This window comes from Perca flavescens, chromosome 23 (assembly GCF_004354835.1).
Source record: "Perca flavescens isolate YP-PL-M2 chromosome 23, PFLA_1.0, whole genome shotgun sequence".
NCBI classification, from domain to species: Eukaryota; Metazoa; Chordata; class Actinopteri; order Perciformes; family Percidae; genus Perca; species Perca flavescens.
This window is the reverse complement of record NC_041353.1, coordinates 6,507,664-6,519,404: the sequence shown is the minus strand read 5'-3', so window position 1 is coordinate 6,519,404 and position 11,741 is coordinate 6,507,664. Positions and strand designations below refer to the sequence as shown.

General features: G+C 40.8%; 1 protein-coding gene across 1 annotated transcript; it reads right to left on the bottom strand.

Moving 5' to 3' along the window:
* Nucleotides 1-235: 235 nt before the first annotated feature.
* Nucleotides 236-11,519, bottom strand: LOC114550261 (acyl-coenzyme A thioesterase 4-like). The gene is made up of 11 exons (XM_028570907.1): nucleotides 11,327-11,519; nucleotides 9,264-9,363; nucleotides 8,588-8,778; nucleotides 7,858-8,021; nucleotides 4,382-4,501; nucleotides 4,137-4,205; nucleotides 3,987-4,012; nucleotides 3,457-3,550; nucleotides 1,623-1,703; nucleotides 1,340-1,478; nucleotides 236-590 (listed from the first exon to the last, which is right to left on the bottom strand). Exons 1-11 carry the CDS (start codon nucleotides 11,517-11,519, stop codon nucleotides 466-468), a joined length of 1,302 nt encoding a protein of 433 aa, XP_028426708.1. The 3' UTR covers nucleotides 236-465.
* Nucleotides 11,520-11,741: the final 222 nt, after the last annotated feature.

The following is an 11,741-nucleotide window of genomic DNA, read 5'->3' as shown; positions in this document are numbered from 1 at the left end:
GAACAGAAGTGAGATGCCTCACTCTGTAGGTAAAACCGAGAGCTCAACACACAGAGTGAAAAGAGGAGCTGCAACAATGTGCAGTACGACACATATGGTGTTTTCTGAAAATTAAACCACATAAACCTATTCTGGTACAACCTCTAAATACAATTATGAACCTGAAAATGAGCATATAATGAACACTTTAATAATATTCTTAATACAGTATATAATACAAATTGTTCTCCAAATATACAACAACTTACATTTATATTACTGTTGAAGGTTGAGGCTTTCAGATAATTTAACTAAAATGTATTGCTCGGAAGGAAGAGGCACTACTTGAACAAAACGAACAACCTCAGCTATCGGAATAAAGGCACATGGTCAACACAGTGAGGAACCAATGAACAGTAGTGTTAATGTACTAACATGGCCCGGTTCCAGCAGTGATACGTTGGCGATCTGTGCTTGTGTAGTCATTCACATCTTGGCTTTGAGAGTTGGGCTGGAGTACAGATTCTGCTCCAGAAAAGCCAAGATCTTCTTCCAGGAGTCTTCTTGAGCATGTGAATGGGGTTTGGTCTGTCCTCCCCACAGCAATATCACTGAGAACGAGAACAAGAACAAGATTTTAATGGATATGTAAGGCAGAATAAAGTACATCAGGGTATTCTAAATAGTATTAATTTCAGATATAATGTTATGTCTTGGGCAAGCACTGTTAAACATGTGTGCCACCTGCAAGCAATGACTGCAGTTTTTCTTCATAATAGCTGCTCTGCCTGTTTTTACATTTAGCACTTGTACGGTACCACTTGCTAGCTAAACTAAAGTGCATTAAAAACAAGCTCTCTGGTGGATATCTAATAATCAGCTTGTGATTGTAAAACCCCAAATGCTGGCTTTTGTAATTTTCAAAACAACCAAATCTGCCCATATATAGTTATTGATTTTTATTAAAAATCTCAAATGTTATTAGCGGTCAAGCTCCTCTGCTTCCACTCTCTGTGTGTTGTCGTCCTCAAACTGTGTTCGCTTTGGGAAACAACAACAAGCTTCGAGCTAGTAAGCTTTTCGCTGAGTTTTTAAGAAAATTTGGATCGTGCAACAAGGAAGGCCTGCTTGGTTCTTTCGGTGAGTGATTGTAAAGATTTACAAAGAATATGTTTACTATCTAACTGGAACGATTTGGGACCGATTAGTGGGATTGCTGTGGACAAAGTACACATGGCGATACACTGGTAAGAGCAAATTACGTTTAACATAGCTCACGTTACTGTCTTGTGTGAACAGCTAACTTAATTTAATATTTTATGTGGTGTTTTCTTTTGTCTTTTGACCCTGCAGAACTCACCTTTCTCTTTTGTGTCCTTTACAAACTTAGTAGCTCTGAAGTGAGGTGTGTATGGCGGCTCAATCAGATGTCCAGCATCAGGGTAGTGAAGTCTGGTCAGCAGGTGCAGGTTCCCTGCTGCACGCATCATCTGGGCTATCTGAGGGTCAAAGGTCAAACTGAATTCACTTCTGTGGTTTTACAGTAAGTGTGAAACCCCCAAACCCGATTTTTAGCGCAAACATAACTGAGTTAGTAGAGTCAAGCCTTTATTTTTCAGTTCTTTGATGGTGGCTTAACTCACATCGTCAGAAGACTCCACTGCGGCCCAGTTCTGATCATCTTGGCCGTTTACCAACATAATTGGACAGTTTATTCTCCCCACCTTGAAAGAAATGACCAGAAAGAACGACTTTAATGTGGGCTTGCAGAATAAACCAATATGAGTAAAGGGCCCTATTTTAATTGCACAAACGCAAAGAACAAAAAGGCTGGGAGAAGTGGAATATCATAGGCGTCGATTTCGTTGGGGACGGTAGGTATGCGTACCTACCAGATTTCGTCATGAGTCATTTTGTACCCACCACTTTTTTTGAAAACCTCGAGCTCAATTTAGTTAAAGGTCCCATGGCATGAAAATGTCACTTTATGAGGTTTTTTAACATTAATATGAGTTCCCCCAGCCTGTCTATGGTCCCCCAGTGGCTAGAAATGGCGATAGGTGTAAACCGAGCCCTGGGTATCCTGCTCTGCCTTTGAGAAAATGAAAGCTCAGATGAGCCGTTTTGGAATCTGCTTGTTATGAGGTCATAAGGAGCAAGGTTACCTCCCCTTTCTCTGCTTTGCCCGCCCAGAGAATTTGGCCAACCCATGAGAGAGAGAGCGAGACATCATGGCTTTCAAACGAGAAAAGTGGCAGTTGGTCAAGGCCACACCCCCACTCTCCACCTTGCCCCCCCCCACTCTCCTCCTCAATAGCTACAGACACAGAAATGGCACATACTAAGGAAAGCTCATTGTGGGACTGGCTCTAGTGGCTGTAGTTCTGCACCAAGGCTGAATTTCGAGAAAGAGACTTCAGATACAGTATTAGGGGACCACTAAGGCCTATATAAAAGCACCCAAAGAGCACCATGTCATGGGACCTTTAAAAAAAAAAAATGAAAAGTCCATAACACATATAATTCTTGAGAAACAGATGCCAAAAAATCCACAACAATGTCTATCCCCACAGGGCAGGCACAGACACAGCCGCTCTGCTGCTGCGCAGGCTGCACGCATCTCTGTTCACAAGACTGCCTGTCCGGACATTCGGCTTAACGTGAAAAAGCTTAACGTGGTTTAATGTACCTCAACAACGATCAATGATCACCAAATTTCTCATGGCCATATCTTGTAATGAACACTTAAGCCTGTCAAAAGATCTAAACCGAAATCCAACGAATATAAATTATCTCATTGGTTACCTCAGTTTTCAGTGGTTATGATTAAGAGCAATATGAGAGAGACATTTTTTAATCATTGATCATTGTTTACATACATTAAACCACGTTTTTATTCATTAGTAAGCTACAGGACAGCATATTTCAAACATGACCTGTGCGAAAGAGAAAAAAAAATTAATGCGTCATTGTACCCAGCACTTGTAAAGGAAATGTACTTCCAAATTTGCGTCTGACCCCAGCACATTTCAAACCAAACTGACGCCCATGTGGAATATACAGATCGAAGGGAGTGGTGATTAATAACAGTCCTGCTAGCTGCAGAAGTTTTCAGATTACTTTCTGTAATTGTCTCAGCAGCAGTGTGGTGGACAGTTTTGTGAAGTGCAGCACAACATCACAAACACTAAGGAGCTGGTGTTGGACTTTAGGAAGCAAATGACAATAATATCAACATGTGCAATATCACTGTCTGTCACATCATGCTGCATTGGAATAAAAAAAAGAAATAGATAAGATAGCTGCGGAAATAGGGCGCCAAGTCAAATATTATTGTCCAATGTAAAAAAAATAAAATTTGTTTACAAGTCAACTATGAAACTGTTCTGTGCTGTGTGATCAACGAAAGGCTGATATCTGTTTAAGCAAATCAATACAGTGTAATCCTTGTGTGTTATGAGTGCAACATGTACTTACGTCTATTTTGTGTGTGGGATCCTCAGGAATCGGTAGACCCATATCTCGCCATACCTCATAGTTGTTCTCATCCAGGCGTATCTTGGCAGAATTCCTGCCATCAAAAGTAGATAGATAGATAGATAGATAGATAGATAGATAGATAGATAGATAGATAGATAGATAGATAGATTATTGATCCCCAAGGGGAAAATTCTTCCCATTAGTCCAACCGTAGTCTATATACTTTACGTTCCACATCTGGGATTGCTCCGGTGGTACAGGAAATTTCGCTGGATGCATATATTTTGTCCAGATGTCCGGTACCTTCCACTTTCTTTGTGTTTGAATTTTAAACTCCGGTGCATTTATGAGGACTATGGTTAACTGCTCATCAGCTCTCTGCAGGGTAAATTAAGACAGCTAGTTAGATCTGTCCAATCTATTATTAGATTCTCTCACGCAACTCTTTTACAGCGGCTCAGTGCGGAGCATAGCGCCGCCCATGACGACTGTGATTGGTTTAAAGAAATGCCAATAAACCAGAGCACGTTTTTCTCCTATCCTGGAATGCTGTGTGGACTAGCCAGACCCTCCTCCTCTCCGCAGCATTTGGATGGTCTGGCAAAGTGAGACTAGTCCAACTGTGACACTTTGTATACTGTATTTATGTTAATGACAGAATAGCAGAATACTTACATGTTCAATGCTTCTTTGATGGTCACCCCCCGATAAAGGTGGTTGCCGCTGATACAAACACAACAAGAAGGCTGGAACAAAACACAACGATACACCCTGAGACACTTGACATTTATCTGTGTGCTATCAGGGCCCAGATTTCTGCAGGTTTTCAATATTTAAACCTGCCCGATGTGCCACATGGTTTAACAGCCACATATTCAAGGATAAATAAAAAGCAACAAGATATTCAGCACGTGTCACTCACCTTGACAACGCTGCTCTCCGCTGCCAACAGAATGGTCAAAACGGCGCCGATGGAAAGACCCAAAATTCCAACTTTGTCTGGCATCACTTGAGGATGGTCTTTCACAATATTAAACGCTGTCTGTGCAGAAGTAGATAAGAGGAAATTAAGAAAGTATTTATCTTTTTAAGGCAGTTCTACCAAGGGGGTGTGTGTGTGTGTGTGTGTGTGTGTGTGTGTGTGTGTGTGTGTGTGTGTGTGTGTGTAAGAGAGCGAGAGAAAAGGGAGTAGGGAGTCTTAAAGAAAATAGCAGAAATAGCAACTCAATAAGGCCCTTCAATTGTATACCATAAATATATTGTGTTGACTTTAATAAAATGTATTTCAGATCACAATGGCAAAGGCGAGAAAGACAGAGAGAGATCATCAGACACAGAGAGAGAGAGGCAGGCAAAGGATAAGACAAGGAAATTAAATCAGTGGAAGCAGGACAGGATGAAAGGAGCAATAGAGGAGTACAGGCAGGTCATTGAGAATGGTGGGGTCCCTAACATGAGAGTGCTGGCTAAGGCATGTAACCATATATATATATATATATATATATATATATATATATATATATATATATATATATATATATATATATATATATATATATATATATATATAATGGACCAACAGATCCCGTTGCTCTGGACGGAGACCAGTGAAGGATATTAAAAACACTTTTCCGGTGAGCGCTAAGCGTTACTGAGCAGCCTCCAACTGAGAGAGACTACGTAAATGTGACGTGAGCAACCTGTCTGAAAGTTGGAAGTTTTCTGGTAGCTGTGCCAAGAGAAATCTCAATCATTCCCAATCTTGCAGAGACGGAGAGCGTAGGTATATGTAAGGAGATAACATGGACACAGGCTAATTATTGCTAACTAAAATGCTAGTTAACATTAGTAATTAAAATTAAACAGCGAATGTAAGTTGTAATGCCTGCGAGCTTCTCCTGTACTATACGGTAATTCCTCTACTATACGACGTAAGCTGCGTGGTTATGACACAATCGTTAGCCTATTTTTACAAAAACGTCTGCTACGGAGCCATAACGTGAGATACAAGGTAATGGAGCCTTTTATACATTGTTGTGTTTCTTTAGAAATTAACAATGGACAAATAGAGGCTTTAAACGCTTCAGATGTAAAGTTATTTGCTGTCAAAGTGGAGCCAAAATGAATGGCAGTCAATGGAATGCTAACGGGAGGTGATGGCTTGGTAGCATCAAAATGGCGCCATAGGAGCTACGCGTTCCGGGGAGCGATATTTCGATCTTCCTATCCGCTGACCAATCGGCTATCCTAACCTTAACAATTCAAGGTCAAATGCCTAACCCCGACCAATCGACCACAATGGCCACGCCAAGTGGGTTTGGTGTGGCCATAGTGTGATTCGTAATTTTGCTTCCCGGGAGAGGCTTACCCCCTTGGATCCGCGTTGACGGCCATGACGTTACAATGGTCATGCGCACTAACAACAGTTTATTAGTGTTGTTGCAGAGATATAGTTGTCGTAGCCACATGCTCGTTCATGAGCTTCTCTCTTGTGTCTCTTATAAGTGGCAAACTCATAAACTCGCCGTTTCATTTTATAAAATATTCACTAACGTTAAACATTGTGTTTTTGTTGTTCCTGATCGTTTACATGCTTAGCTAAATAAACGATGGATGTATTTATACAACTAAGGAGATGTAATTATTATGTTGTGTTACTAGCTAGCTACTAGCTAGTGCTAGCTATAAGGTTAGCCTGCAGTTTCGTGAACAGAGCTTCTCTTAATAACATCCATGGCTTCATCTCTCATCCACGTTACAGGCTTTACAGCATACATACCATAGATGTATTAATAGAACACAAGTTGAATTACAACCATTGGCGTTAGCATTATCCATTATTACAGCTACAGGACCTCGGGAGAACAGTCATATAAGCATGCACAGTGCAGTCTGCTCGCGTCCATTATGCGCGTTCATCATGCCAAGTTTAATAACACTGGATTTGGCTACTAGTAAATGTTAAAAAGTCTTTCTGGGCCATAGGGAGCAGTTCCACCCTTATCCGCTAAGCCCATGGTGGCTTTAAGATATGGCGCTCTTCCTGGGGGCTTGGTGAGTACTAGTACACAAGTATCACAAATAATCTTCTGCTTTCATGTGATGGTGGCCATGCATCGTTTCTAGTACTCCTCGATCTGAGCGCAGCTTTCGATACAATAGACCACACTATACTTCTCGCCCGGCTTGAGAAACATGTTGGGATTAAAGGGACAGTACTTTCTTGGTTTAATTCTGACTTATCCAATAGATTTCAGCGTGTCATTTTTAAAGAATCTACTTCTGAACTATGCAAGGTAGGCTGTGGTATACCACAAGGGTCAATACTGGGCCCTATGCTGTTTTCCATCTATATGCTCCCTCTTGGTTCAATCATCAGCAGCTTTGATGTTCAGTTTCATTGTTATGCAGATGACACGCAGCTATATGTCCCTCTATTACAAAATAACCATTCACAGATTATGAAATTACAGGCATGCATGGCAGAAATTGGATGGGCAAGAATTTCTTGCTGCTTAATGCAGACAAAACAGAGCTGCTCATAGTGAGGCCAACCAAATATAGCATCCCAGTGTGGAAACAAATTTTAAATTTTAATGACTGTGTGATCACAGAGAGTGACACTGTTAAGAAATTAGGTGTCACCTTTGACAAAACTTTAACTTTCCGCCCACATATAAAGGCTATCACTAGGACTGCCTTTTACCATCTAGGCAACATTTCTCGAATAAGACCAATGCTGTCAATGCACGATGCTGAAATACTAATTCATGCATTTGTCTCATCAAGACTTAATTACTGCAACGCATTGTTTTCAGCCCTCCCTGCCTGTACGACCAAAAGTCTCCAGCTCGTACAAAATGCAGCAGCCCGAGTTTAGACTAAGACAAAAAAATTTAGCCACATTTCACCAGTTTTGGCTGCTTTACATTGGTTACCTGTGCAAGCCAGGGCTGATTTTTTGAACCATTGTTTTATTGTTTATTTATCATGCATTATCATTCGTTGTTTTATTTCATGTTTTAATAATTTTAACTTGTGGTATTCCAATTACATCCTTTTGTGTTGTTGATTTTATATTTAATTCCGCCTTTTATATTGGCAAAATTGTAAATTTTCAATTACAGAGTGTTCTGAGACCATGGTCCATGGTGATAATTCACTATAAATAACAATAAATTGAAATTGAAATTGAAATTAGTAAGTGACCAATATCTGTGCCACCGTGGTCAACGAGCAGCAGCAGGGATTTGAATATGGTAATTTGTAATTTACATATCTTATTTCAAATACATGCACCTCACAGAAGTATATCAGATTAGAATGGCTTCATTATTCATACATGTGAGGTTAGCATTTGACACTTATATGAATAGAATATTAATAACCAACACAAACCTCAAAATAGTTGAACTCTATGTCTGCTGAATTGGTCTCCCCAGGGGTGAAATACTCCATCGCCAAAGAAGCATAACCATGAGACCCCAGCAAGGCTGAACGATACTCCACCAGCCCTCCACCGCCCCCCCACATATCCAACAGGCCGGGGAAGGGACCTGGACCTGAGGCAGGGGCAAACAGATCATGAACTTTAAAGATACCATTCATTAATCATGCCAAAATACATGATAACCTATGTCGGATTGCAGGGACCCAGGTTCTATTCAGCCCAAGGTTCTGGGAAATGGATCAATCCTAAGCGGGATGGATAAGCACATAAGAAGCTGGTTCCAGACTAGTTTAATGATTACCAGACAGATTATTTTAAGAGGTTGGCCAGATTGGACGTCTTTACTAGAAAATGGGGAAAGTACGTGAGCTTTCTGGAGGGCTCCTAAGAATCATTGTGCTGGGGAGAGACATGTATGATGGGCTTCTGGTGTTGGCATTTATACATGGGTTCATTTGGATTATATTATATTTTGTCATTATTTTGTTCTATGGTTTTGAATATTGTGGTCACCGTGTCATCTTTTCTTGTTTTTTGTCTGGGTGGGTGGTGATGACAAAAACTGTATGTGTAACTGTAAAAGAAATCATGCCCAAAAATTAACAAATAATTTCTCTTTAAAGACCAACAAAAGGAAGAAAAGATGAGGAAGTAGTTTTTCAGGTAATGCATGTGTACCTGGAGGTAGAAACAGGGTGCCTCGCACTCCCTTCTCTCTGATTTGGATCCTCTGGACCCCTGGAGCCATGTACCATCTCTCTGTGAGCGACGAGGCCAGAGGAGCCTGCTCCCTGAAGCCCTCCACTACATGTCCCCTGTAGACGGAGATGTTGACCAGCAGGGGGCTGCAGACGTTCCTCTTCCTCAACCTGACAGAGAGACGAGATTCAGGTGTGTTATGCTAGCAGTGGCTAATATAGCTTTGAGCCTGCAGAAGAGAAGAGGAGCAGGCTACAGAGGTCTGGTAAGTTCACTTCTTTCCAACTCCACATCCCCAGATTTCTCTTGATATTTTTGGGAACTTTTGAACTGTTGGTCAGAAAAATATATATATTTGAAGACGTCAGTTTGGGGCTTTAGTAAACTGTAACTGTTTTTCCATATTTCCCTTTTTCACATTTCTGAGGGTTGTTAACAACTGAATATAACATAATAGTTATCCAGGGTTTTCAAGTTTTGTTCAAGGGTTTGTTTTTAAGTACAAATAATTAATAAGAGATCCACTGTGAGTATAGGGAATCGTGTTCAGAGATTATCTGATAACATTCATCATTCCAGAGGTATATAAGACAATTGTGTTTCAGGTGATATTGCCCAGCTCTAGTCTGCAGCTTCACAGCCCTTAACGTATTACCTGAGGCCTTCGCGGCTGCCTGGGATGGGACGCATACTCCACAACAAACCCATGGCTTCTTTTCCTGTGTACGTTCCCCCAAAACTCAAATCATCTGTAACTACAAAAGCATTAAAATGTCAACAAAAAAAAATACACAAAATTTTCAACAAGAATAAATTAGCTGTAAAGTGATGCTCAGACATACCCTGGAAATCCAGAGTTCTCGCGAGAGCACAATTTGAATTTGCTCAGCGAGCCACTCTAGCATTCAGTAATGATGCTCATTAACTATGCCCTTGTAGCTGTGCTGCACCAATCACATCGGTGTATCTGATATAGGCGGGCCAGAGGCGAGCTAAACAGATGACAACAGTTTAATCTACCAGTTAGCTCCGCTGGTAGCTAAGCGTATAGAGCTCAACAGTCCCGCCCCTCCTCAGAGAGACCTTGGGTTCCCGAAGTAAATTTCTCATTCATTTCTCCCATTGACATCTGGAAAAATATGTATATAAAGAGTTTTAGACCATGCCTTAGGCTAACCAGCTACAACGTGACTCATAAGCATACAACATATCATTTCGAGTGAAAAAAAAACCAGAAAATCCCAAAAAAGTCAAAGGTACAAGACTGTGTACATATTTTCATTTCCGAGCGAAGGAACTACTCATCCCATAATCCACCGCACACCACAGAATAATATAGTTGGAGATACAACCGCGAAAGAGCCTCTTGCACAACTTCCATACAGACGACCACCTCACGCACTTTTTCCTCCTTATATAGTGAATGTACAGTTAATAGCAGTTCTTTCAGTAGTAATCGTGTAATGATTGATGTGACTCATACAGTATGAAGGCTAAAGTGAATGGATAATGTTAACTAACGTTACCAACCTCCCTGCAAAACTCACCACAACTTTGTAGGTCTTGTCCCTCATGGTGGCCCTTACAAAACCCACAAGCTGACCCTCGAACACACTACATTCAATAACGTGACCCAATTTAAAGTGGTTTTCACCCCTTTCTTGTTCTCATCCTTGAAAAAAAAGCCATCATGGCAGCCAAGGAGATCATGATTGCACTGATAAGTCTACCGTGTTTATACGCAACAAAGATTTTTTTTCCCTTCTTTTTATTTAAGATCGTACAGTAGACAATAACATTACAGTAGCCTACACAGTACAGCAGCAAAGACTAACGGACTTTCGCGGGTTTAGGGGCGGGGTTTAACCAAACAGTTACATAAGTTCCACCAATCAGAGGCATCACTGTGCGATTGTTCAGGATTGTGGGTAATGAAGTACTTATCTAAGACATCGTGAATAAAAGACATTTATCTCAAAACAAGGTCGGTGCCCCATGAACTTTTGGCGTCTATATGAGCATACACAATCGGTTACGATTTTATGGCTTATACTCCAATTGTCAATGGAGAAATTGTATTTTTACTTCCAGAAACCGGCTCTGGGTGGGACTGTTGAGGTCTATGGGGCTCTGGATACGTCACCCTGTGTATTGTTGTGATTGGTCGTAGTGTTATCCAGTTGTGTGCAGTTGGCCGATCTCCCGTCAGATTATCTAAAATGAGGAGGAGGTGCAGCAGTCTGGTTTTCTAGACCAATTGAATTACAATCTGTTGAAAGATTATTATGGAATTGTTGTCCAATATCACCATAAAAGGGCCACCTACAACACTTTTAAGTGCACTTTTTGGCGAAACATGGATGTTTCACACACATCTTCAACCCGGCAGTACAGAAGACATATACAGTACAATGCAGCGTTTCAAGGTGGGCACCCAAGATTAGTATCACATAGAATAGAACCGAAGAGAATAGAATGAATGTTCTTTATTGTCATTGTACATGTACAACGAAATTGCGTGTAGTCTTATCAGTGTCACCAATTCAGTATCCGACCAAATGTCTCCCCTTCTGTTTCTGAGTTATGGCATTGAATATTATGATGTCACGAGGACGTTGACCTTTGACCTTTCGGATATAAAATGCCATCACTTCATCACCTTTGTGTTAAATGTTAGCTCAAAATTTGTTTAAGGAGATAAAAATGAAGAGAACCCACCAGACACGGTTCCTCTGTGATTACTGGTGTAGTGGCCGTAGGCCTCCCAGTAGTGCTTGTCCTCACACTGGTGGAGGGAGTGAAGTGTCACTGGAGATCCCGGAGGCAGATTCTCCACCACCACCTTGAAATTCTCATCGACCAGAGCCCGACTGGGGATCACAGAGAGCCTCGGAGCCACAGTGTCGGACATGGTCGAAAATTGTCTGTGGAGAAATAAAAACGCGGTTTAGTTATTTATGTTGCTAATTGTTCACCCTTATTATAGGTCATTTTGTTTTGTATATAAACAAAACAATTATATATATATATAAAATGAAGTATATTATATTCAAAGCCATAACATGGAAAAAGATCATCCTCAGTTCTCAGAGGCTGCATCAGTGATGCATTTTTAAAGTGAAGGATTTGCTGA

Bases quoted from the DNA above. Each gene is read 5' to 3' on its own strand.
- LOC114550261 (XM_028570907.1), bottom strand. From the start codon at position 11,519: ATGTCCGACACTGTGGCTCCGAGGCTCTCTGTGATCCCCAGTCGGGCT. The intron at 8,022-8,587 runs GTACACATGCAT...CCCCTGCCTCAG, and splicing joins CACCCTGTTTCTACCTCCAG to GTCCAGGTCCCTTCCCCGGC. The intron at 4,502-7,857 runs GTTTGTGTTGGT...ACTTCTGCACAG, and splicing joins TAGAGTTCAACTATTTTGAG to ACAGCGTTTAATATTGTGAA.